Below are 27,836 nucleotides of genomic sequence, written 5' to 3' on the forward strand. Positions count from 1 at the left end.
CTCTTACCTTCTTCTACTGTCTTTCATCTATATATCTACCTACAACTCTACTTCTCTGTAAGTCTCTTACCTTCCTATTAATCACTGCAAACTTACCTTCAGGCTTTCACACTTTGCTGATTGTTTTCCTCACATTCTCCTTCCTTTGGCTTTCGTCTCACTATTCTTATCTTTTCCATACACCTCTTAGTCTCACTTCAATGTCCTTTTAAACTGACTATTCCCGATCTGATCCTGTTACTCCAATTCTAATCTCCTCATCTCTCTCTAATCCTTTGCCTTTCTCTACTCTGAACTACCTCACCTGTCACAGTTTATTCTCGCGGCATCTGGTCAGTATTTGCACTCTCCGCACACTCTCCTTCCTCTTCTGCCCACTCACTTCCTCCCCATTCTATCCCAACTTCCTCTCCCACACCATATAGTTACCACATCCTAGGAGACGCCATCTTTATTCTCTAGACCTGCCCCTGGCTGCTGTGCATTCCCTGGCTCCTGCATTCGCACCTAATGTAAGTTCTCTGAAGGTCTCAGTCACTTAACTGAAAATTAAATTTATGGTTACGTGTTTGCCTTTTTTACTGGCCATCTTGAAAAGTGGATGTGTGTACTTTGCTTTCCCGCTGCAAACTCTCAACTAATATAGCGCTTTGCATGCGGAACTTCTATTCTGCTGATTGGGGCTTGTTTTAGTCGTTTAACTGAATCTGTGCTATTTGTTTTATAAACTATACCTTTATTTTTTGACTGAATCCTAATGTAATGCAAAACTTGTATTCAGCTGTTAAGGGCTTGTTTTAGTCGTTAACTGAATCAGTGCTAGTTGTTTCATAAACTGTATCTTGTTTTTGACTGAATCCTAATGTCATGCAAACGCTCAACTAATATAGCACTCTGCACGCGGTTTTTGAAACAGCTGTTTGGGGCTTGTTTTAGTCGTTTTACTGAATCTGTGCTAGTGTTTTGTAAACCGTAACTTTTCTGCCTGTATCCAATGCAATGCAAACACTCAATTAATACATTGCTTTGCACGCAGATCTTGAATCAGCTGTTTGGGACTAGTCTTAGTCATTTTAACTGAATCTGTGCTAGTTTTATAAACTGTAACTTTTTTTTTCTTGCCTGAATCCTAATGTATTTGTTCTAACAAGGATTATAACTAAATAATTTGTCTCAGTCGCTTAACTAAATATGTGCTGTGTTTACTGAATACGCTCAAACTATCATAGCATTGGAGCAGCTACTTTTACTGTCTGAATATTAATATAATCACTAGACAAAGTTCTTTCAATGCAATATATCCCAGCTGCTTAAATTTAGTCTGCTAATTAATTTTATAACTGCTTATACCAATTAACTCTGTGCACTAGGAACTGATTACCACAATTTTACCTATATGTGCTTTGTGATTTTGAGGTATTTTGATAATGTTTTACTTTTATTTCATCTTAGCTGCTATATCTATCATTTGCAGACTTAACTGGTATGTTTAAAACTGTTTGCTTGTGAACTCTTGACTCCTGTACTGCCTGCCTTATTACATTTTTCTCTCTCCTTGCATGTTCCAGCTTGTGTTCCTGCCTGTCCTGCTCTAACCACCTGAATGTGCCCTACTGGAAGTCCATGATAAGAACCCACAAACAAGGAAAATAGAAACAAAAACTAAAATCCCATCTGCTCCCTGAGAGTCACTCCCAGCAAGGAATTTCAGTGAAAGTATGTGTACTGCTTTAACCATTTTGTAACAATTAAGGTAGTACATAATTTCTACTAGGTCGCAGCACGCTTCCCTGCCAGGTTAGCCAGCAGCCAAACTCCCCTTTTCTCACTTAAATAACCCCTAATCTCCCTATTATATCATATCCCCTATCCTGAACTACGATAGCTCCCTCCTTCCCCTAAACCTGATACCCCCCTGGGGACTTTGCTGCAACAAACTGACTGCCCACTAGGTGGCGCTCCTCTACCATCTTACTTTACCCACTCTTTCCCTTATCTCCCCTACACAGTTCCTAGACATCTCTTTTACTGTTCACTCCCTCACTATTGTCCCAGGATTACCTGTCCACATTCACTCTACTAACACCCCATCTCTATCCCTCATAAGCTCTTACCTTCTTCTACTGTTTTTCATCTATATATCTACCTTCTACTCTATTTCTATGTAAGTCTCTTACCTTCCTATTAATCACTGCAACCTTACCTTCAGGCTTTCACACTCTGCTGATTGTTTTCCTCACATTCTCCTTCCTTTGGCTCAACCCGCTCTGTTCGCCCTGCAGGCTCACTCTGCTCCCCTACCCTGCCCCCAAATTCCACCCATCCCCAGCACCTCTGCATTTATTCTTCACATACTCTTCCCACCCCTATCAATTAACGAATCTTAGTCCTCTCCTTATTACCCCCTCCCACTCTTACTCCTCCCACTCCACTACCCTATTCCCCTCTCTTCTCTTAGTCTCCTCCTCTCCTCCAGTAAATTAATATAACCTCATCTGCTTCTGTACCTCTCCTCCTCAATAAGCCAGTTCACACCCACTATAATACTCTCTTCAATAACCCCCATTCTAAACATGCCCTCCCCAATCCTCTATACTGTCAGGCTCCCTTGCTCTCTTCTTGTACTACTAATTCATCTTTATTATGCTACTTCTTACTCTTCCAAAGTACCTCCATGCCTATCTTCTTCTCAAACTATCCCTTACACTCACCAGCAACCTCCTTTATGCACACACTTCCACTCCATATCCTCCTCTCTTATTCCTCATAACCCACTGTACCTATTCCATCCCAAACACTTCTCCACCACAACAAACTCTTTTACTCATAAACTCCTGCTAGCCCCAAACAGCTCCCTACTATACACACCCAAAAGACTAAAAGTTACTTCCTATAATGTCCTAGCCTTATCTGGAGATATCCATTCCAATCCTGGCCCTAGTCTTATTACAAACATCTCCTTCTCCCCTCCCCCAACTTCTCCTACTACATTTAACCCTTTCCCCCCTTCCCCTTCTTCCTCTGCCTTCTCTCTCAACACTCTTAAATTCTTCACTATCAATGCCTAGAGCCTTAATAACAAAGTACACCAAGTACAAGCTTGGATTAACCACAACCAACCTGACATCTTAGCCATCTCCGAAACCTGGCTAAAACCCCATATTGCTGACTCTGAAATCTTACCTCCTGGTTTCCATATCAACAGAAGTGACCAATTAAATAAAAAAGGTGGAGGCTCTGCTCTTATCTCCTCTAACCTTCTTTCCTTAATACCTCTTCAAATCCCAACTCCACAATTCAAAAATTCTGAACTAACAGCAAGTCTCCTACGATTGAATAAATATAACAATATCTGCATTATTTCCCTATATATCTTCCCAGACGACAACATCTCTACCCTTGAAAATATTCTTTGTTGGGCCTCAACTGAAATAAAATATGAAACGTACATACTAGGCAATGTTAATATTGATTGGAATAAAATCAACATGCCTACTCCCTCCCTATCCATTAACCTCTACAACTTCACCCAAGTAATCCACTCAACCACCCATCCTAATAAAAATCACCCCCCATGATCCATCATACCCTGGATCCTAGTCTCCCATCCAAACAAAGTAATTCTCTCTGGCACTATCCCAGATACCTTTAGTGACCATCTCCCTGCTTTCATTCATCGCTCAGCTAACTCCACCCAATATCAACACCTTTACATTCCCACTCATAATCTTAGCAACTTCAACCCCACTACTTTCTCAAACATTTTTAAACAAATTAATTGGCAAATCCTAAATACTCTTCCCCTTGACAAAACTGCAGAACATTTCAACTCTGTCTTCCTAAATACTCTTAACTCCCTAGCTCCTCTAAGAAACAAGCAAGTCAAAGCTAATTCTGCTCCTTGGCTGTCCAAAGAAACAAAACAAATCATGTATCATAGGGACAAATCCTGGAAGCTTTACCAGAAAAATAGAATGCCTACTACCTTGCTCCAATACACCCAACTCCGTAACCATGTAAAAAAACTTATCACCATGGACAAAAAAACTACTACAATAAACTTCAGTCCAACAATAATAAGAACCCAAAACAGTTCTGGAAATCAGTTAATTCCCTTCTCCATCCAGGGTCCAGGAATAATCCATGCCCTGACCCTAGTATAACTGACACTGAACTGAGCTCTCATTTCAACTCTTTCTTTACAGAATCCATAGCTAACCTAACCAAAACTTTCCCAAACAACAATCCATTCAACTCTTATTCTTCAACACTCATCAATCCTAATAACTGTCCCCTTAATTTCCAGCTCAAGCCAGTTTCTACCATTATTATAAAAAGGCTCATATCCAAATTAAAGCCATGCTCTAATGCCCCTGACAACATACCCTCCTCCTTCCTCAAATGTGCTGCTGATGGTATTGCACTCCCAGTCAGTATCCTAATTAACAGATCCTTAAAAGAGTCATATGTACCCAAAGTCTGGTGTTCAGCCTACATTCTTCCTCTTCACAAAGGAGGCAAAAACACCAATATTTCCAATTTCCGCCCCATTGCCCTACTCTCTCCAATATCGAAAATTCTAGAAAAATGTGTCCACCACCAACTTATGCATTTTTTAACCCAGAATCAACTCATAACACCCACCCAACACAGCTTCCACCCCGGCCACAGCACCATAACTGCCTTACTATCCTTCCTAGAAACAGTCAATTGAGCCCGAGATTCTGGAGTACTAGTTTCTACTGTTCTGCTAGACCTTTCTAAAACATTTGATACCATTTCCCATAAACACCTTCTCTTTCATCTCGCCAACCTTAATCTCTTCCCTAATACTCTATCCTGGTTCCCCAGTTACCAGACACTCTACCTCTTCCTTCTTGCCAATACCCACCGGCGTTCCCCAGGGGTCCATCCTCAGACCCATGCTTTTCAACATCTTCATTAATAACCTTCACACTGTCATCCCTGACACAACAGTTATCCAATACACTGATGACTCAACATTAGTCTGTGCCGCCTCTAACCTTCCTGAACTACTTACTAAAACCCAAATAGCATTTTCTACTACTGAGAACTGAATGCACTAAAACCATCTCTCTCTCAACTCAAATAAATCTAAAATACTACTTTTCCCTCCTGCCAGGGCTTTCTGTTACAACAAAAATGCTTTCAAAGTCCTAAGCCAAACCAACACTGCTATAGAAGTGGTCCCTTCTGCAAAACTTCTTGGCATTACCATAGATGAACACCTTAAATTCGCTATCCACATACAACAAAACATAAAGAAAACCCACCAAAAGCTAGGTATGCTCTACAGGAATAACTGCTTTCTCTCCAACTCCTCTAGGCGTACCTTGGCAACTACCTACCTTCTACCTTCCTTAAAATATGGAGCCCCTCTTCTAACTAATCTGTCTTCTTCCAACACCTCAAAACTTGAAATTTGCTGTATTAAGACCTCTAAATTTGCAACTAAATCCAAAACCTCTACTCACCACTGCCTTACCCTACAATCACTCAACTGGCTAGAACTCTTTAACCACCTAGAATATCTTCAACTAACCACTGCTCACAAATTAATATTCTACCCAGATAAATGCCCAGCCTTAACAAACATCCTTCCCCCATACATCCTAAACAGATCTCTGAGATCTGAACACCAAAATTTAATCTCTGTCCACAAACCCAAACATCCTGCTGGCCAGCTTCTACTCTCTTTCTCTCTAGGTAAGAAATGGAACTCTCTCCCTCCTTTACTTAGGACTATACCAAACTCTGAAACCTTCAAGACCCAACTTTTCTTATTCCTGTCATCCAAATGGAAATGTTCCTGCTTACACCCTACCTAAATTCAAGCGAATTTCCCCTATGAGCTCTCCATATTCCTTGCTCCACTCTACCCTCGAACTATTATTTCTATTCTCCTAAAATAGGCTTAAGCTGACAGTCATTGATTAAGCAATTTCTCTCACATGACTCCAAGTATGTAAATATTGTAAATATCACAGTACTTCTATTGTCTGCACAGCAAGTTTTTTACCTTATTTAACTAAAACATATGCATGCTAACTGCCCTCCCTTCTAATGTAAAAACACAAGAAACCTCAGATCTTTTTATTTGACAGTTGATCATGCTGCACTGAATGGAAATACCTGTAAACTGTGTTTTCTATTATCTGTTAAGTGAGTTTTTATGATGTACATTGTATGCATTTGGCATTTCCTGACTGTATGAATTTTATACATGTATTCTACTTTTAACATTATGTAACCTTTATTGTATTGTATTTGCTTACGGAGCTTTTGTCCCCAGGCCTCCACTGAAAATGGGCACGTTCTGGCCCAGTGGACTTCCCCGGTAATCAAACTGAAATAAATAAATAAATAATACTAATCCTGTTTTTTGGAACACAAGAAGACTAACTCAATTGTTTATAGCTAAAAAAGGGAGCTGGATATCCAAGAAAAGATTCCAATATAAATATTAGAAACAAAATTATACTATTTTATAAACATCACTAGAGACAGAACTAGATCACCATGGGTATCAGAAGATCATATAGTCCAAAATCTATGGATATAAGTACCTATAGAGCTGTCATAAGTATACCACTATTTCAGAGAAAACCATAGGGCACCATGAAAAAATGAGCCCAAAAAAGCCTCTGACAGACCATACAAGTGGGTAAATACACTAACCAAGAAACTGTGACTAAACTGTGAATATATAATTCAATATCACTTCTGAAATATGTTCCTCCAAAACCAAAATACTAAGTGGTTTACAAATTTATAAAATATCCGCAAAATGAACAGCATCAGAACCTACTAGATCTAAAAAAAAAACAAACAAGTAATCTCCTTGGTATCCCCGAAGTCTCAAACAACCCATTAAACAAGTATAGTGGGTCCAAAAACAAAACAGTGTAAGAAACTCCTCTGTGTGGAAGATTTTCAGTCCATATATATCTAGTTAATCACTGTATATTAATCATATCAGAAAGTAGTAGTAGAAGTAGCGAACTTAAACTTGTCTTAAGTCAAAAAAAAAAATATATATATATATATATATATATATATATATGTATATATGTATATATATATATGTATATATATATATATATATATATATATATATATATATATATACATATATATATATATATATATATAATATGAAATATTGTACGAAATTACTAAGTATTTGAAAGTAATCCAAGCAAGGCAGGCAGCCTGTTTCCAGTCAAAAATCCTTTATTAAGTACACAGACAAGCGATCCAAGTAAAACAAAATTAACAGAGTAATAGTTTCCTCACAAGCTTTCTATATATATATATATATATATATATATATATATATATATATATATATATATATATACATACACACTTTTTAACAGACAAGGGAGAGGTTTGTTGTGCTGCATAACAAAGTGCTATTGGAATACATGTTAAATTCACATCCCTTCCCCCATCAGTGTGACATTCGAGCTGGTCCTCCCTACTTAGTATCTGTCATAATAATATAATCCTTATGTACTTTAAATAAAATTTATAACGATGTGGTACCTCTTATTTAACCAGATTATTAACTCTGATTTTATTCATGACAATATACTACATGGCTGGAAATATATCAACCTTAGTCCATTTGGCAATCAAAAAATATATATAAATATTTACATATACACTTTGCATGTAAAAAAATCAATTCTAAAAATCATATTCTATTTTCATAACCTGTTGTTAACAAAGATCGCTTTCATCTTTCTAGACTTCTTCAGGTCTGTGTATCTTCTTCTGGCTTTTCCCGGTTAGGGGTCGCCACAGCAGATCACCTGTCCGCTCATGATTGGCAGTGGAGTTTCACGGTATCGAGTTGCCAGCCTGGCACCCAACCTTCCACAGAAGGCACACACATGCACGCACTCACACCTAGGGCCAATTCAGAGTGTCCAACCCACCTACAGCATGTCTTTGGGAGGAAACCGGAGCACCCGGAAGAAACCCAATCGACCACAGGGAGGACATGCAGACTCCACACAGAAGGCACCCCAGCCAAGGATCGAACCGGTGAGCCTCTTGCTGTGTGATGGCAGTGCTAACCACTGCACCACCGTGGCCGCCCTTCTTCAGGTCTGTGTATAAGAACCCTAAAAACTATCTATAAAAATATTATTGTATAATTAGTTAGTATTGTTATTACACATCATTTTGAATAAAGTGTATAAAAGAGAACAAGCAAAAGAAAAAATAATAATAAAAAATGTATGATGGAAACTAAATATACACTTAAATTACAACTGATTTAAAATGGTATTGAAAACCAAGTCTTAGAGTAAAATAGAATAAAATTAGTCATGTAAACAATGTGGCAATTTTCTATGTTCCAGTACACTTTTAAAATTGAACAGTAGCAGTTTACTCCAGGCTTCCTAAAATAGTTCAGCTTTAATTGCCACAAAAGTTCATGTTTCTCCAGAATATTCAGGATGTATCCTTCAAGATCACCCATGTCTATGTGATCCAGGATCTGGAACTTAAAACCTGCGTGTATTTTATAAACAGAAAGGTGTTTGGCTAGTGCATTATTTTTACATCCAGAGTGGAATTCTGACAGATGACATGAAATCCTATGCTTAAGTTTATTTACAGTCTTGCCCACATAGAATGCATTGCATTAATTGCACAGTGCCCTGTAAATTACCTTTATAGTGTTACAGTCACCCCCTGCACTGGTCTTAATGATTTTCTTTAAATAAGGCCAATAAAAACTATCACCTACCATCATCTACCAGTTGGTTTTAAATACCATGTTAAATCAGGTTTAATTAAAGTGCATATTTTGTTTCCATCATCATACATTTTTTCTTATTATTTTTTTCTTTTTCTTGTTTTCTTTTTTCCACTTTATTCAAAATGATGTGTAATAATAATACTTACTAATTATGCAATAATATTATTATAGATAGTTTTTAGGGTTCTTGTACATAGACCTGAATAAGTCTAGAAAGATGAAAGTGATCTTTGTTAACAATAGGTTACGAAAATAGAATATGATTTTTACACTTGATTTTTTTACATGCAAAGTGTATATGTATATATTTATATATATTTTTTGATTGCCAAATGGACTAAGGTTGATATATTTTTAGCCATGTAGTATATTGTCTTTGATAAAATCACAGACTTAATAATCTGGTTAAATAAGAGGTACCACATCATTATAAATTTTATTTAAAGTACATAAGATAAGGGTTATATTATTATGACAGCTACTAAGTAGGGCAGGACCAGCTCGAATGTCACACTGATGGGGGAAGGGATGTGAATTTAACATGTGTACCAATAACACTTTGTTTTACAGCACAATTAACTACTCCCTTGTCTGATAAAAAGGATATATATATATATATATATATATATATATATATATATATATATATAGAAAGCTTTTGAGGAAACTATTACTCTGTTAATTTTGTTTTACTTGGATCACTTGTCTGTGTACTTAAAGGATTTTTGACTGGAAACAGACTGCCTGCCTTGGTTGGATTACTTTCAAATACTTAGTAATTCTGTACAATATCATATATATATATATATATATATATATATATATATATATATTTTTTTTTTTTTTTTTTTTTTTAACTTAAAATGAATTTAAGTTTGCTATTTCTACTACTATTGTCTGATCTGATTAATATACAGTGATTAACTAGAGATATATGGACTGAAAATCTTCCACCCAGAGAAACTACTAGATCTAATGATTTCAACTTTGCTTTCAACATAAATAGGACATATCTCAGAGAATTCCCATCCTCTGGAATAGCCTTCCCATCTATATGAAGTACAGCTTTTCCCTATCCCTATTCAAATGTAACCTGTAGCAATGGATAGGAAATCAGAAAATCTCCCCTAGTCTGGCACCTATGTGCCCGATTTATAGAAGCAGTCATTAAGTCATGTCCTGGTTAACATACTCCTCTTAAAATAATCTCTAAGGCACAATAACTCATGAGATACATGTGAGTTGCATGGCTAGGCTTATAAAGACCCTAGTGGTTGTAAGACTAGTATACACCTATGAAACTCTGAAACATGCATATTTCTCTAAAAAAAGTGGGAATTCAAGCTTCTGCATACTTTTTAATGAAATGGAGTTGATGTATGAATTCTAGAAAGTGTTGAGTAGAAAATACTTTTCTATATAGTTCTCTCTAGCAATAGTTGTCTATTTTCATTTTTTAATTCAAGAAATCAAATTATAGCAGTGAAAGTCTTGATTTGAAGAATACTGTGGAACTTATGCATAGTCAAATGTGCTCTGGTGACAGGGGTTGTTTTACGGACCTGCATTGTTTATATACTGTACATTTTCCAAAGGGAAAAAAATGAAAATGGCACGAAAATTGCAAAGCACTTATAATGCCATTCAAATTTTTCATGTACACTTCTCTGAGGTAATAAAGCAGTTTATATTTATTATACAGTGTTTACAAGTATGTATTGCAGAAAGGAGGAATCACAACAGGGACTGTTTTATGCACTTGTAAGACAAAACATAATTCCTATGCACAGGTCAGAATATGACTAAAAATCATCCCTGGCATACATGCACAAGAGTTGAAGGTCATATGCATAGCCAACTGAAAAGAGCTTTTCCGAGACATTTTAAATGTAAACGACCATAAGAATATATACTTGTTACTTTATTCACTGTTATTACTGTTTTTTTTTTCTTGTCTTAATTATGCCCTTCCAGCCCACTATCTTGTCACAATACATGCCATAATATATTTTCCATAAAGCTAGCATTGGTCTGCATTACACCACTGAATTTTTTTATTTCTGAAAATTCAAATTTGTCATGCATAGACTCCCATTCCTGTACTACTTGCATTGGGATCTTTAGAAAAAGGTAGGAACAAATTACATAGGAAAAAAATGGGAATTGTAGGAACAATAAATGCAGAAGAAGAACAAGGTTTAAAAAATGGCAGGATTTGAATCAGCTATGTAATGTTTGACTGACAATGACTGGGTAGATTATAAGTGATGTACGAAGTTAGCAACTACAATTGTGTCAATGTGGTCTGCAATGTATGCTGTTTGCAACTGGAATTGTTTCAATATGGTTTGTTTTCATTTATCTGTATGTAAGATTGCCTGTGTCATACGTGATAATTTAATAAAGATGTTTCTTTAAAAAAAAGGCAGTCTAAAGTCAGAATTTGCCAATGGTAGTTTACTACCTTATTGCACCTGCTGATGATGCTGTGTCACACTCACCAGCTTGACAGTGAGACTTTTACATAATTCCAACATCACTATACTATTTACCCTCTTAATTTTATTTACACATCAACTATTGAGCCTTTATTGGGCAATGAAATAGACAAAGTCAATGTTTTTGAACAGTTTAAAATAACCTTTCCTCCAGAATGTTTTGAGTGGTAGAAAGAACTGGTGTCTTGCTTAAAACAGACAAACAACAATGACTCCGGCACTAAAAAATTTAGATAAAAGTGACACAGAATAAAAACTTAAATACTTTAATGAGAACCACAAAGGAAATCTGAGCTGGTTTCACTTACAGGGCTTCTACACTATTCCTTGTTACAGTACCAGTGATTCCAAGAGCTGTAAGGAGTCACATAAAGAAAACACAGTGTGAAAAAGCAGTATCTGTTATTATGTAAATTTCTGATTTTAATAGACAGCGCTAAACATAAGAGAAACTTCCAAAAATAGTACAGATAATGCAGAAATACTGTACTGAGATGCAGATGGCCCAACAGCTGTTATATTCTTTTGAAGAAAGCCTAGTCAGATATGAAAGGAATTTGTAAGCCACTTAGATAATAACTGGATATAAAAATTGAGCCCTAAATTGATGAGATAGATGCTAAATCATTGCGAGGCCCTTTTAGGAAAGGGGCGCATCTAGGGTACCAAGAAAGGACCAATAGGGATTCAGAGATGGACAAGCATGGAAGTCAGGGGAAAACAGCCTGAGTGTGCAGGGATGGGAAGGGGCCAGTGGATGGATTTAAAAGCATGATCACCTTACCTCAGAGTAAGGAAAATCCCCCAAGGTACCACAGCCTTGTACATACTTTATATTCCTAGCAGTACTTAGTATGTATTCCTAGCATTCACGGTTTTAGTCTCACTACTCCTAGGATTGCAGATGCAGTCCTTGAAAAGTCAAGGAAACCCAAAAGTTCCCACATAATTTACAGTTAGCATAAGGCACTTAGGTTTAAGGTGGAAACCTGAACCACAATGAGCACTGTTTTTTGATGGATCTTGAATTCTGTGTCCTTCCCCTGTCAAATTCACTCCATCTATTTCTCCAGATACCACATAAATCAATTGTTTTCATTAACGGAATCCAAATGTCACCCTTGTGAAACAGCCAAAAGATGAACGTCATAAATGTCAACAGACTTGATCTTAAACTGAATGTTCACTGTTATCCTCTGAAACTTATCAAGGCAATGAAAGCAAAATGAACAGAAGGTTTAACGTGCTTTAAAATATGATGTTGCTCCCAAATTATTCTAAACCAGTTAGTAGTTCAAAGTTCACTTATGCACGATGTGTTTACTGCTAATGTAAACCAGTACATTAAAAATTAACCACAGAAAAAAGAAACATATTTTGTTGTAGTAATATGTGGCTCACAGAAAGGTTATGTTTGTATGCTCATGATTTGGAAAATCACATTTCATTTTGTTTTGGTTATGATGTCAGGTATAAGAACACATCCCATTAGTAAATGGAAATACTTGTACATCACTGGGTAAGGGATATGTATTTTTCTTTGAAGGTGTGTCTTCTTGAAGTCAGGATATTTAAGTTAAGGGATATGCATTAGGGTGAATCCCCCACATGGTGTGTATATCTATATCTATATCAATATATATATATCTATATATATATCTATATATATATATATATATATATCTATATATATATATATATATATATATATATATATATATGTGTGTGTGTGTGTGTGTATCAAAATGTTGAAATTCACATGGTCAACTTTCATAACATCGAAAGTCATTACACCGAATGTTCAAAATACCAAAAAAAAAGTCTAAATTTAAATGGTTGAAAAACACCTACGAACTAACACTAATGTTTTTGCAGGGGGGTTGTGCCCCCCCAGCACCCCTCACATCCCCTGCTACTTATATATTACAGCTCCAAGATTGCACAACAGTGCAGACAAGGGAAAAGCCTTGCCCTGTTTGCAACATAATGTCGACAGGTAATTTGCATGCACTTCCTGTTGAGCAAATGAACTACTTAATATTCATGTGTCGACCATATGGGTCGATCATATGAATGTTAGACCAAATGAATTTCAACATTTTGGTAATAAATCTATATGTGTGTGTGTGTGTGTGTGTGTGTGTGTGTGTGTGTGTGTGTGTGTGTGTGTGTGTGTATGTGTGTGTGTTTAAACCAAAGAGTAAAACGGTTACACAGACAAGCCAATTAGTAAAAACTACAAGAAAAACCTAGCTAAGCTACAGTTTTCATTGTGTGATACCTTAAACCTCCTGTAACAGAGGCCCATGGGATATATGCAAATGACCCCTTAATGACTTCACGTGCTTCAGCAATATGGCTTCTGAATGTCCATGACTTTTTACTTTTTCTTTTTAAGTCTTTGTGGACACATTCATACCAATAAAGTCAAACCCCACTAGCTGTGAACATGCATGTTTTGGCCTTCTTATGTCCTCAGCACAGCATAAGTAGGCTGTTTGGCTATACAAAGACTTAAAAAAAAAAAAAGTAAAAAAGTCATGGACATTCAGAAGCCATATTGCTGAAACACTTGATGTCCTTAAGATGTCATTTGTATATATCCCATGGGCTTCCATTACAGAAGGTTTAAGGTATCGCACGCTAGCTTGGCTAGGTTTTTCATGTAGATTTTACTAATTGGTTCATATGTGTGACCTTTTTACTCTTTGGTTTTGATGTTAGTTGGGATATTTTGTAGACACAGTACAAAGTCGAGGACTGTGCCAAACCATGACCAAACCAAAAGTATAAAGGCACAGATAAGAAGGACTGATCAATATCCTGAGAACTCCTTTTATTTCAAAAATGACAACATATTAACGCTCTAAAGTCAATGTGTTTTTGTCTCATACACTTAAAGCACTTCATCAGATGAACACAAAGCCTCATTCCTATTCCCCTTTTATAATATTTTATTTTGTAGACACCGTAATGGTTATGGACATCAGCTGGGTATAAAGATATTTCTGAAGTATAGCCTAACAGTCCACTTATGCTGTTCTGATGAAGTCATAAGAAGGCTGAACATGCATGTCCACAGCTAGTAGGTTTTTGCTAGAACCAAAAGTATGTAATTTTCCCTATGCTTGTATAAACTCAGATGGGGGAATATTTATATGGTGACGAGTGCAGCCCCCATGTGAGTAATCTGGGAGAAATTACCTCTCCAAACAAATCACATGTCAGAAATGTGTCTCACATCAAGTTTCTGTATGTGAATATGGGAAGTAGCAGAATTCACTTATATGCCATCTCTCAGTGTAATGCCGTACACTGTATTTGTAAACTGTACATTCCTTTCCCTGTATCAAAAGAAGCTGGGGGGAAAGTTTCCTCCCTGTGCATTACTTAGTTTGCATTCTTTCTCAAGTTGTAAAAATAAGCCAGGAGAACCATTGAATAGCATACCTCTCAACAGTCCAGATTTTCACAGAGTGTCCAGATTCTTGCCTTATGTTTTTTACCTGTTCCTCATAAAATTTGTGTTTTGCTGGCAAATCACTGAGATTAAAATCATTAAAAAGTAGCAGACACTGGAGTTTCAGACTTCATATAATTGAAAAACATGTTATTCTATCAACTTTCTAAGTTTATATGAACAATATTTAAAACATGTCCTTGATTTTGGGCTTTTGCTACCTCCGACTCAGTTTTTATGACTCGGTCCAGAATTCTTGTGCTAATAGGTTGAGAGGTAGGCTGAAGAGATAACAAACTGTGATAACTTGTAAAATTACTGAAAAGTATTACTTGTCTCATAATCCCTATATTTCTTATTCTGCGAGTCTACAGTTTAATTTGCCTGAAACAGAGAGCAGTAGAAATTTTACATTAAGTTCTCTAATGTTATCTTCAATTTTCTCCAATATTTCTGATGTATGCACTGGATGCCAGGAATTTAGTTTTATTTTATTTATTTTGGTTTTGTTTACTGGATTTTGTCTGACTGAGTTTAATTTAAAAACCCTTTTCACTGGCGGCCTGGATAGAAAAGGTCCAGTGTATTGCAAACATTTTTAGACAGACATTCAGTAATACATATGAGCAGACATTAAGTAATATTCATTAACAATTACACATACATTTGTTAATTTGATTGCATTCATATGAAACAAAACAGTGTAAGAAACTTCTCTGTGTGGAAGATTTTCAGTCCATATATTTCTAGTTAATCAATGTATATTAATCAGATCAGACAATAGTAGTAGAAGTAGCAAACTCAAACTCGTCAAGTCAAAACAAACCAAAACAAAAAATAATAATAGAAAATATATAATTGTACAGCATTACAAAGTATTTGCTGCCTTGCTTGGATTATGTTTGAATACGTATTAATGCTGTACAATTATATATTTTCTATTATTATTTTTTGTTTTGGTTTGTTTTGACTTAAGACGAGTTTAAGTTTTCTACTTCTACTACTATTGTCTGATCTGATTAATATACAGTGATTAACTAGAAATATATGGACTGAAAATCTTCCACACAGAGAAGTTTCTTACACTGTTTTGTTTTTGGACCCACTACACTTTAGTGGGTTGTTTTGAGACTTCGGGGATACCACGGAGATTACATTCATATGAAACAAAGGCAAAAGCAGTATAAAAGACTCTTATGCATTAGTAGATGTTGAATATTAGTGGGTTATGTCAGACTGGTCTGTAAATATTTTCATACACAGTGCATCGTGATTTTTGAAGGTTTGGTATCTTTCTGTTAGAGTTAGTTACTGAATTAAACGGTAACCTAACTCGCTGATCAAAGCCTTGCAGGGTGTCTCCATATTCAGTCACTTTGGATCTTTGGAATTCATTACTCCTGAAAGCAAATCACTATGTTGTGCTTTGTCAGCTTGAAACTGAGTTGCTCACTATTAGACATCCTGCATTCCTCTATCAGTAGAGGCTGTCAGCTTCTAGCTCACCTCATGGGTTTGATGCACAGTTTGTAATTCTTTGGTAACTGCTGCAGCTCTGACAGCCAGATGTAAATGTTCGGTCATTTTTATAATGAATAGTTTCTTTGAGACAAGGGTGACATTAACTAATTACTTTCCTACCCCACACTTGGAGTAGTCCCATAACTAAAATTTGTTAACAATCATATAATTAGAATATTGGCATTACCTTTTCTTTACAAGTGTTGCCTTGGTTAGCTCTTTTACAGCAGATGATGTAGGTCTGCATTATTAGGAAGTTGAAAATGCCCGTCTGTATGCACATTTTTGGATACTCTTCCTATAGATCATCTCTGTGTACAGCCCTGTATAAAAATGAAATTTTGAAAAGGAGCAGAGTGGTGTACAGAACTGTAACCATTTAAAATGTCAGGACTCGCTAGATTGAGTCCCTAAATATGGAGAATGGATGGCCGAAAGACTGGACTTACATATACTAAGTCAGAGATACCAGTTCTTGAAATATTCCCTTTTTCTCTGAGGTATGGCAATCTCGGAACTGGTATATAAAAATTTTGAGGGGGGGCTTGTCCCTCACATGGGAGGGTGCAGGGGGTTGCACCCTTCAAAAAGAAGTTTAAAGGAAAAGAGTGATTTTCAAGATTTGCTGTTCCCTGTGTTTCTGTTTTTTTTTTTTGTTGTTGATGGCTTTCAACATTTCAAGTGCCAGTATTTCAACTGGGAGCTGTAAAGAACAGTAGGTATTGGCTAATACTAGTCACATCTGCATGAGGACATAATGTTAGGCATACCAAGTATGCTGAGGAGAGAAGAACACTAGGAACATTTTGTGAACACATTCACCCATGACAGATTCATGTTACAAGTCACTGTATAGTAAATTCCTCAAGCAAGAAGAAACCAGTCTGGTGGACCCCAGCCATAAGCAAACTTTACAATAAAAGGAGGAGACTTATACAAAAAAAGGCCAAATCTCAAGTAGAAAAATCATCCCTGATCAGCATTAGCAAGAAATTGAGGGCCCTCATCAAGTCAACTAAAGCTAATTTTGAAACGAAAGTTGCCAAGGATGGGAAGGATAACCATAAGGCCTTCTATGGCTATGTCAAAAACCTAAATGGCAATACTCAGGTCTGTTCTGAGCTAGTACAAAATGTCACAAAATACACTGACCCTTCTGACATTGCCAACATCTTGGCTGACAGGTTCAGTGCAAATCCCCCCCCACTCCCCCACCACCTACAGGGCCTATTACCATTCCTGGGGATTGTGTAAGTCCAATTATTACTGATACATTGGTTAACAAGGCTCTATCTAAAGCTAAAAACACTGCCACCATGGGACTAGATGGTGTCCCAGGCTGTGTCATACGTGAGCCAAAAGGAATTAACCCCGCATCTTAATACCCTGTTCAGTCTCAGCCTCTCCACAGGATATGTGCCCAGAGAATGGCGCACGGCAACGGTGGTCCCACTACACAAGGGTGGGGCCACAACTGACCCTGAAAACTACCGACCAATAAGCCTGACCTGTCTGATCTGTAAGGCTATGGAGCGAATCATTATGGAACTCATAAATGGAGAGATTGGGAACCTCCAGTCGCTGGACCCCACACAGTTCGGCTTCATCAAGGGCAGATCATGCCTCCTGAACCTGGTGGATTTCTTTGAGACAGTTACTCAAGCTATAGATAAGGGAAAGGAGGTACACACGGCTTACCTTGACCTTGCTAAAGCATTTGACACCATTCCCCATTTGGGTATTATTGATAAGCTCACCAGCCTGGGCATAAACCCTTATGTCACAAGATGGATCACAAACTGGCTCTCAGACAGATCCCATAAAGTAAGAGTAGTGGGATCTATGTCCGAATCCAGACCAGTAACGAGTGGTGTGCCTCAGGGCACTGTCCTGGGGCCTCTCCTGTTTGGCATATACTTCTCAGAAGTACAGGCACGGAAAGGCTGTAGCTGACTAAGTTTGCGGACGACTGCAAACTGGGTGCTATAATAGAGTCTCCGGCCGACATGGAGATCCTCCAGAAGGGCCTAAATGAGACTGATGCATGGTGTCAAAGCCATGGTCTCAAGCTAAATGCAAAAAAATGCGTAGTAATCCTCTTTGGAAAAAACAGAGTACCCCCAAACTACAACATAGGAGGTAATCCCCTGAAATCTGAAGAAGAAATAAGGGATCTAGGGACCCAAGTAGATAGCCAGCTTTCCTTTGATAACCATGTTGCCAAAGTGGTTAGAAAATCCTTCTATGTGACCCATCTGATCATGAAAGGGTTTGCATCAAGATCTAAGGATGTAATGGTGCCCCTCTACACTTCCCTCATCAGACCCATTATTGAGTACAATGCACCAATTGGAATGTACCTGGCTAGACATCTCCAGCAGCTGGAGAGACCACAGAGGTAACTAACCAAGAGAATTACTGGCCTCAAACAGTTGCCCTATGCAGCACGATTGAAAAAGCTAAGACTGTTCTCTGTTGCATTCCGCTTTCTCAGAGGTGGCCTCTGTCTAACGTACAGAGCCATGTCCAACCCAGAATTGTTGAACATGCTCCATCTTAGCAAAACCAAATCTATTCAAGCTACACGCTCTAGGGATATAAACCTAAACACAACAATGAATAGAACATGCTGGAGGGATAGAATCCCTTCGCAGAGACTTCCATTACTATGGAACAGGGTCCCAATCTACATAAGACAGAGCCCCTCACTATCACTCTTCAAGAGGAACCTTGATGAGTGGATGGGTAACAGAAAGTTCACACCGGGGATCACACCAACAGCACTACTAGATAGGGGCCAAGGGTACTAGCTGCTAGTACAAGGGTCTAGGGAACTACTAAAGGGGCGGTGAATACCGCACAACGTGGCTGGGCTAATATATGCCTTCGGGCAGATAGCTCAGTACCAACCTATGAACCTATGAACCTATAAATGAATTCATTACTCTGTCATGGGCTGATTTTATAGTTTGGGAATAGCTTTAACCTGGTTATCTTGACCATATTAAGGTTTGCCCCAACAGATCATAATCACAAATATTTTCTACTCAAATGAGCTAACCTTGGAAATGAAAGCTATAAATAACTCATGCAAAAATAGCAAGTTATGGGGAGGGTGAAGCAGCTCAAAATTGGCATTAAAAATAGTGTTAGCCTAATGATATCGTAGAAAGCAAGTTAGGTGAGAGTCTTTCATGAAAAGAGGTAGTAGAGATTGAAAAGGCATAGAGAACTGTTGGAAGGAGCCACATATGAAGGAATGTTATGAATCCGAAAAGTTTATTTAAAGAGATGTGTAGCTGCATGGAACAGAGTACAGGAGCAGTTATTTATGGTTGATATCATGGATGTGAAATGTGAGTTTACTGGACAAGCATAAAATAACTAATATGGTATTAATAAATCAAAGTGACATGATTTCAAGTTTACAGCAGATCAGAAAATATGGAGAATAGTTAGCCTAGCAGAACTGATTGCCAACAATGAACATGCTTAAACAAATATATTAATAATTATCCACAAACAGCTGTTGCACTTGGCCTAAATAAATGTCACTGATACTGATTTATAATTTTGCTTGAATTTTATACTAATCATAACAATGATTTATTTAAGGTAAATTCTGTTTCCTCTTTTCATAGGAAATATTAGCAGAAACTGCACACTCTCTGGCTGGTCTGACATCTTTCCACCTCTTCTGATTGCATGTGACTATAGTAACAGTAAAGAAACTGAAACCATGGTATGTTATAGATTTAATTCCCTATTTATGCATGTTATATAAACCTGTTCTTTAAAGATCAAAATAACAAGCCGTGAAAGGTGTTTCAATTGTCTTTCTGCATTCAATAGCCAACAGTCACTGGTTTTATTTAGTTTGAATAGTGCAGTTACACATTATACATTGTACATTATACATTGGTTATTAGAGTAATTAGTTGCTGATCATGCATAGCCCTTTTGTTTATAAGATTAACAAGTGGTGTAATAGTTCATGTTAATCATGTTCCTCTACAGATATAGTATATACTTTACTTGAAGTGTACCAAAGTATCTGTAAGCAAAGCGTTATTTCCTGTGATAAATATTACTGTTTCATTATTCACCTTGACTTATCATCTGTATGCATAGCTTCAGTCAATCATTGCTCAATATGTTACCTTTATGAGTTTGATTTGTAGTAATAAAAGAATATGCTATGTTAATTTTCTAGTGTAGTCACAGTGAGAGGACTACCAGTTAGTACAATGGTGTTGATTCAAAGCATCTACCCTGGTACATTGTAAATAAATTAAGGTTACATCAAGGGTCAAGAACAGTTGAATAACAACTCTGCATGACAGACATAGCCATTATATGAAGTTTGCGGCAGAAGAGAAACAAATTTAAGTTTCTGAGCTGACAAGAAACATTTTATGTTAATATAGTCCTTAAGTCCTGGATACTTGTCAGCTCTTAACTTAATCTGTCAATAAGTTTCATGACACTCAAGTGGTACTTTATAATTCCCTGAAAATTCTGTTAGACTGACAGCTTCCAATATGCTAAAAGTGAACTTCTAAAAGCATGAACAAAAGATTGAATATCTTGCCAAACCATTGATTTGGTCATTATTTTTGATTGCTAAAGTGTGCTCCTAAATTCTATAGGCAAATTTCCTGATAGTTTTCCCAACATAGAAAACCAGGCATGTTTCACATTGTGCAATATACACTACCCCTTGCGAGTTACAGTTGAATCTTCCAGTGGACCAAATGGTTAAATTATGGGCATTGATGTAAGTATACAAAGTGTTACTAATGAGCCTGCATTGCTTACATCTCCCACATTTGAAGGAACCAGGACTAACGTGTCCAATGTGTTTAGTGCGTTGACCCCCCCCCCTCCAATAGGGATTTAATATTGTACGATCTTTTGTATGTGCACATAGCTCATTGACCTAAAACTTTTGCAAGATCATTATTGCCCAGAATAATCTTACAATTCTCCTCCAGAATTTCTTTAATCAGAGACATGTCCACCATAATTGGTAAAGGAAATGCCCTACTATAGCCATTCTCTGAGGTTTATTTAATAGTGGGTGTGTTTACTTCCATCAGTGAATGTTCTGTATTGATGTTATGTAGGACTGGCCTGGCTCTGTCTAATCTGAGCAATGAGACCTTGTGTTCGATGTTAGATAACCAGTTACGATCATAGGCTCATGCAAGGAATTTACACAAAAAAGTCTGCATTCTCAACATCTGAAAAAGGGCATTGTAAAGGGACAATTCATTAGACTCAGCAGAATCACGAGAAATGATGTCACTTTTCAAGAGGAATCAGAGACTTTGAGATCTTTCTTCCTGGTAGTGATCCAGGTCAAACTTGATGCTTTGAAAACTTTATTTTGTAGGGGCCAAGTCTCCTTGCACCCCCTCACTCCTGTTAATAATATATACTAACTGTAAGATCTCACCATCCCTGGGAAAAGGGCAAATTCCTCAAACCGTGGAACTGTTAATTTCATGCAACTGTCAACCATCTGTTTTTTTAACTAAACTGTGTTGACAAAACTGAGGTCGACTAATGCTCAAATTGACCAATAAGAGTACTCTCATATATATATATATATATATATATATATATACATATATATATATATATATATATATATATATATATATATATATATAAATATATATATATATATATATATATATATATATATATATATAAATGTAAATATATATATATATATATATGTGGTTTCACTTCAGAATCCTGAAATATCACAATCCTGAAATTCAGAAAACTTCATAATCTGGGAGCCCAAAGTCCTAAAAATTCAAAATCCTGAAAACTCAAAATCATGAATCACAAAATACTGAAAACACACAGGATACATATACTGATTATAGATAACACAAATCATATTACATTCCACGCCCCCTCCACACCCCTGCTACTTAAATATATCAACTCCAAGATTGCACTTCTCTACACTATCATGAGTTATGTTGTACTATAGCAACTTAAAAGGGAACATTACTTAGGTTATAACAGGCAGTCATAAAACATGTGATGGTATGTTTGCCATTTTTTTCTGTGGAGTGCAACCTTGGAGTTGATATATTTAATTAGGAGGGGGTGGGGGGTACAGCCCCCCACATAGGGCGGTGCAGGGGGCTTGCCCCCCCACCCATACTTGATGAAAAGTACTATCCTCTCTCTTGTATTGGTTTCTGTGTTTCCTTATTCAGGAATATTGTCATTCTTTGTGTCCTGTATATTTTCAGTATTTTGGGATTCAGGATTTTGAATTTTCAGGATTTTGGATTCCAGATTATGAATTTCAGGATTGTGATATTTCACGATTCTGAAGTGAAACCATATATATATATATATATATATATATATATATATATAGCAGAAGCCTGAAGAAGCCTGAGCAAAAAAATGAAAAAAAAAAAAACCAAAAGCAAAACCCTGAAGAAAAAAAATCCTGAAATCCTGAAAAAAAATCCTGAAAAAAAAAAAAAATGAAAGAAAAAAAAAAAAAACTAAAAAAAATGAAACTAAAAATGACATACTGCTGCTATTGTTTAAGCCTGGTTGTTTAGCCCTGGGTGTGGAGGTCAGGTGTGTGTGGGTGTCAGGGGTTAGTTTGGTTTTTTTTTTTAGAGTTAGGGACAGGGAGTTAGAGTTAGGGTTAGAGTTAGGGTTATATTATTAGTGACAAATTTTTTGGGCTAGTAGAGTTGAGTTAGGTTAGGTTTCTGGTCGGTGAGTGTGCGGTGTGTGACAGTGACAGTTAGGGGGTTAGGTAGGTCAGTCAGGGTAGATATTAGTTAGTTATAGTAGTGTATTATATACATTTGTATTTGATTTTTTTTTTTTGTAGGATTTGATTTGGTCTTTTCTTTTTTTTGCTTTTCAGGGATTTTGAGTTTTTCAGGATGAATTTTCTTTGCTTTTTTCAGTTTTTTGATTTTTCAGGCTTATGATGTTTCAGGCTTCTGAATGGGAACCATATATATATATATATATATAGAGAGAGAGAGAGAGAGAGGCAGAGAAAGGGATAGGGACCATATTTTTTTATATACCTTCACTACAGAAATCTGACATTTTGATTGTACTCTGTTTCTGTTTGGGGTGTTGTGCTGAACTTCTATTCATTATGCAGAAGACAAATATTTTCTAAAATAGTTCTTTTTTAAGTTGTGTATGTAAATGTGTGTGTTTGTGTGTGTGTGTGTGTGTGTGTGTGTGTGTGTGTGTGTGTGTGTGTGTGTGTGTGTGTGTGTGCATGTTTGTCTATATATATATATTTATATATATATATATATATATATATATATATATATAGTATATATATATATATATGTGTGTGTGTGTGTTTGTGTATAAATATATATATAAATTTGTATGTATGTTTATGCGTGCACACACACACACACACACACACACACACACACACACACACACACACACACACACACATACACAGACACACACTCACATTATAAGATCCTCCTTTACTTTTAATTTAGAAATATGGTTTCAAGGTTTTGTTTCTGTATATCGGTGCTCACTGTAGTCTGCATTAAACAACTGATGCAGATCCCTATAATTTTCACACATTGTACAAGTCCTCCTTCATTTGCAATTCACTTTGCGGCACTTTGCTGCATTATTTTAAAAAATGGTTAAATGCTACAAAATGTTCAAGTAAGTGCAGACAGATTTGTTTAGTCAGTGTTAGTGAATGGATGTAACAGTTTGTACGTGGAATTTTTTTTGCTGTGATCAGTAATCAGTGGTGTAAAAGATTCTCCTCTTTGTCACTCTTGTGGACTCTTGGAATTGTTAAGTAGCAGGAACTGTGAAGGTATAGTGGAGCTTGCTCCTCTGCAAATGACTGTGTTACTTTAAGGGATTTGATTGGTTTAATCAAAACTGTTGTTTTGAGGATTTGTCCTTTGGAAAAACATTGTTCATTGGCGTCATAGAACAGCTGATACAGATTGTATTTGTAATTTACCAAAGTAAAATGTCATAGTTTGAGGTAGCAGTTGTGAAGGTACTGATTATAATGAGGCCCAGAACCCAGAAACACTGAGGAAGGACCTGAGGTTGAATGCTTTGGATGAAAAATATTGTACTAGTAAAGGGAGACAGTGGCAAACGTTACACTTCCAGAACACAGTTCAAAGCAGACATGGCTAGGACTTACAAATCTTGTATCAACAGTATTAATAATATTGATCATAATATTTTTTATATGTTTGACTAGATACCTCTGAATTATCACTGTTGAATAAAGGTTTAAGTTTCTGTTGTGCTATCAGATTATGTAATGTTTCGTTTGCATTTCCTGTACATGAAAATTGAATTTAAAACTTCGGATAAGTAGTAAAATCACCTCTTTATGAAAGCATTTATATAATGAACACATTTTATTATTGTAACAACAGTGTGAGACAATTGTTTGAAAAATGGAGTGAATTAGAACTGGTAGAGAATAACATCCTTGCTGATAATCTAGCTAAAGCTGAAACGTTAGCCCTTTCTATATTAAAGTCCTATGCAAGTTTAGTACTTACTGAAAGAAATAATGAAAGGGTCATTGCAGATTTAGGTAAGAGTATATATAATAGCTGCTTAGAGTTAAATTAGAGGGAAGAACTGCAGATGATAAAGGATTTAATGATCTCTTAGATAGCTACATGAAGAATACTGATATTTCTTTCTATGTGATATTGTTGAGGATAGCATTTCTTACAAGGAACAGCTTTTTTGTGAAGTAGAACATTCTATAGGTTTAACATTATTTGGCTCAACTAAAATTCTCAAGAATGCTTTTAATCCTTTGGTCATCCTTTATTCATACATGGTTCTGCTTCTAAATTCATTTCTATCATATTAGACAGATAAAAACTTTGCTGCAATTTTCTGCTATATATCTTTGGGATACAAGTAATTTCATTGGGTTCCTAGAGTCTATGTAATGTACATGGTGATTTAATATAAGTTGCTTATATAGCCTTTTATATACTACTGTAAGTAATGACCTTGGGTCATTAGCTATTGAAAAATTCCTATATACATTTACTCAGGGGTCCAAAAGCAAGGTTCAAGCTATTATTACAATATTTCTATTAATATGGAGACTCGTTTTTTGAGTTCCAGAATCGGTGGTCAAACTGGTGCATAGAATAAAATATCCACAACCACAAAAAATCTAGCACTTAGGATCAGTGAAACAAAATTTTAGTGCAATAAATTCTCAACAAAATGCTTGGGAACACAAAAAAAAAACTACTGCTGTTTTAACCACAGCACACTTTAACAATTCTTAAGTATTTTGTTCCAAGGTTTGTGTTTTATAAGCCTGGTATTTTGGCTTCCAGATTTTTTAAATGCTTCTTTAGTATTGACAGCTTCCATCATCCTTTGCATCTTTTATGTTATTTACAAATCATGTGCTCATTTAAAAAAATAAAATGCTTTAAAAATACCATATTTCATAAACAACTCATGTCATGAAGAAAATAATTTATATCAAATATTTTAACATGCAAGAAGAAAACCTCAGTAAAGAAGACATGTATATATAAAATAACAAATATTTATACAGCAAATACAAATTCCTTAGCAAAGAAATATCATAGAAAAAAATCCATCAATGGTAATAATCCAGATGAAAATAATGCCCCAGTATTTCTTATCCAAAATCTTTATTTCCATATTTAATATTAATATCAAATCACTTACATTGGTCTTTTATTACAAAATGACACTGCCTTTTTATGTAACACGCAGATTGCAGGAGTGATATATAGTTTTTCTAACAGAAAACATTCAGTCTACAGTAAAATGCAACATTTTTCCAAAAGAGAAGTTAGAAAAAAGAGGCAAGGGGCAGATGAAAATAAAAAATTCAAAATTGAATATGGAAGGATTGAAAACACTACTGTAAGAAAAAAGAGAAAGACAGATGATGACAACATGACTCAAGCTGTGGGTGTACAAAGCCAGCTGGATGAGAGTTGTATGCTTGCAAATGTAAAACACTTTGAAAACAGTGGGATTAATAAGACTAATGATGATGAAGATTATTCCTTTGTAAAAACTGATAGAGCTAGATATTACTGAATTTGAAACTGAAGAATTTTTAGATCTGGTTAGAAAAGATATTCTTGTAATTGGAGATTCAGTTATTAAAGGAACTGATACTTACATTTGTAGAGAAGTTAATGAACACTGAATAGTGTTATGCTTGCTAGGATCAAAACAGAGGATGTGAGACAAGCCTTAGAATGACTTAATGGATGGAAGTACAGATCTGTTTTTATTCATGTCAGTACAAATTATCTCATCCATGAGGACTCTCTGACTGTTAGTGGAGAACTTACACCCATCTTAAATAGCATAGCTTGTACAGGTGGTATGACATATTTTTCACAAATCATGTTTAGAAAGGAGTCAGGTCACTGTGGGTGAAAAGATTTTTTGAGTAAATACCTACATGAAAAAAATGTCTCATTTTAAAAATGGAAATGTGTAGAGCATCTGGGCCTTATTTTGATTATACATCTGTCAGACAGGATGGTGTGCATTTGTCAAGATCAGGAAAGAGAACTGTTGCAGCAGATATTTTGCAATATTTGACAAACACTAGGCAGGAATTTTGCCAAGCTGAAAATGTAACACTTCACAGACAGCAACATTTGATGCCTCTCTGGTATTTGTTGATGCCAAAAACATTAATAATAAAGTTTTTTTTTTGTATTGGAAAATTTGCTATATTCCAACAGGATTGATATTGTTATTGTTTGTGAAGCATGGTTAAAGAACAATGACTGGAAACCAGTTCTATCATGGTATAAATGTTTTTATTGTAACAGACATTCTAACAAAACAACAGGTAGAGGTGTTATTATAGGGATTAAAGATAGTTATGAGACCTGTGATTATTACATGTTCAGTGATAACACCAATACTGTAGATTGTGTAACTGTGACAGTAAAGACAACCCTGGAACATATAACTATTGTTGGAGTGTATAGACCATCAAAGTCAGGTGCAGATGACCTAGAGGAATTCATACATTTCTTGCATGAAACACAGGAGGGAAGAATAGCAGTGGCTGGGGATATAAATTTACCAGAAACAGACTGTAATAATATTGATTCAGCAACATTAGTAAGGAAATTATTTACAACGTATGTTCAGAAACAACAATTGCTTCAGATGGTTAAAAAAAACTACCAGGGAACAGAAAATATTAGACATTGTTTATGTTCTTAAAGAAATTACTGTTACTTCATGTCAAGCTTTACATGCAGTGATCATGGGTTTATAAAGGTTAATTTGTTGCTAGATAATTCTTCCAAACTGAAATCTAAAAAATGCACAGAAGATTAACTGCAGATTACATGGAAGCAAAGCAGTCATTATATAAAACTAATTGTAGTAATGCATTCAGTAGAAAAACTGCAGAAGGAATGTGGAAAATTTTAAAAGATAAATTGTTTTGAGTACAAAAAAATTAAAACAAATGTTTAAAAAAAGG

The 27,836-nt window shown here is 36.0% G+C and overlaps 1 protein-coding gene across 1 annotated transcript in view; it reads left to right on the forward strand.

Annotated features, from left to right (window-relative positions):
• The window catches only part of VIPR2 (vasoactive intestinal peptide receptor 2), an 875,754-nt gene that overhangs the window by 472,465 nt on the left and 375,453 nt on the right, over window positions 1-27,836 (forward strand). The window contains exon 4 of the mRNA XM_044062023.1: window positions 19,918-20,018. Coding sequence (XP_043917958.1) covers window positions 19,918-20,018 — 101 coding nt within the window. The remainder of the gene's footprint in view (window positions 1-19,917; window positions 20,019-27,836) is intronic.

Source organism: Protopterus annectens, chromosome 2.part1, assembly GCF_019279795.1.
Source record: "Protopterus annectens isolate FY-2018-M chromosome 2.part1, PAN1.0, whole genome shotgun sequence".
NCBI lineage: Eukaryota > Metazoa > Chordata > Ceratodontiformes > Protopteridae > Protopterus > Protopterus annectens.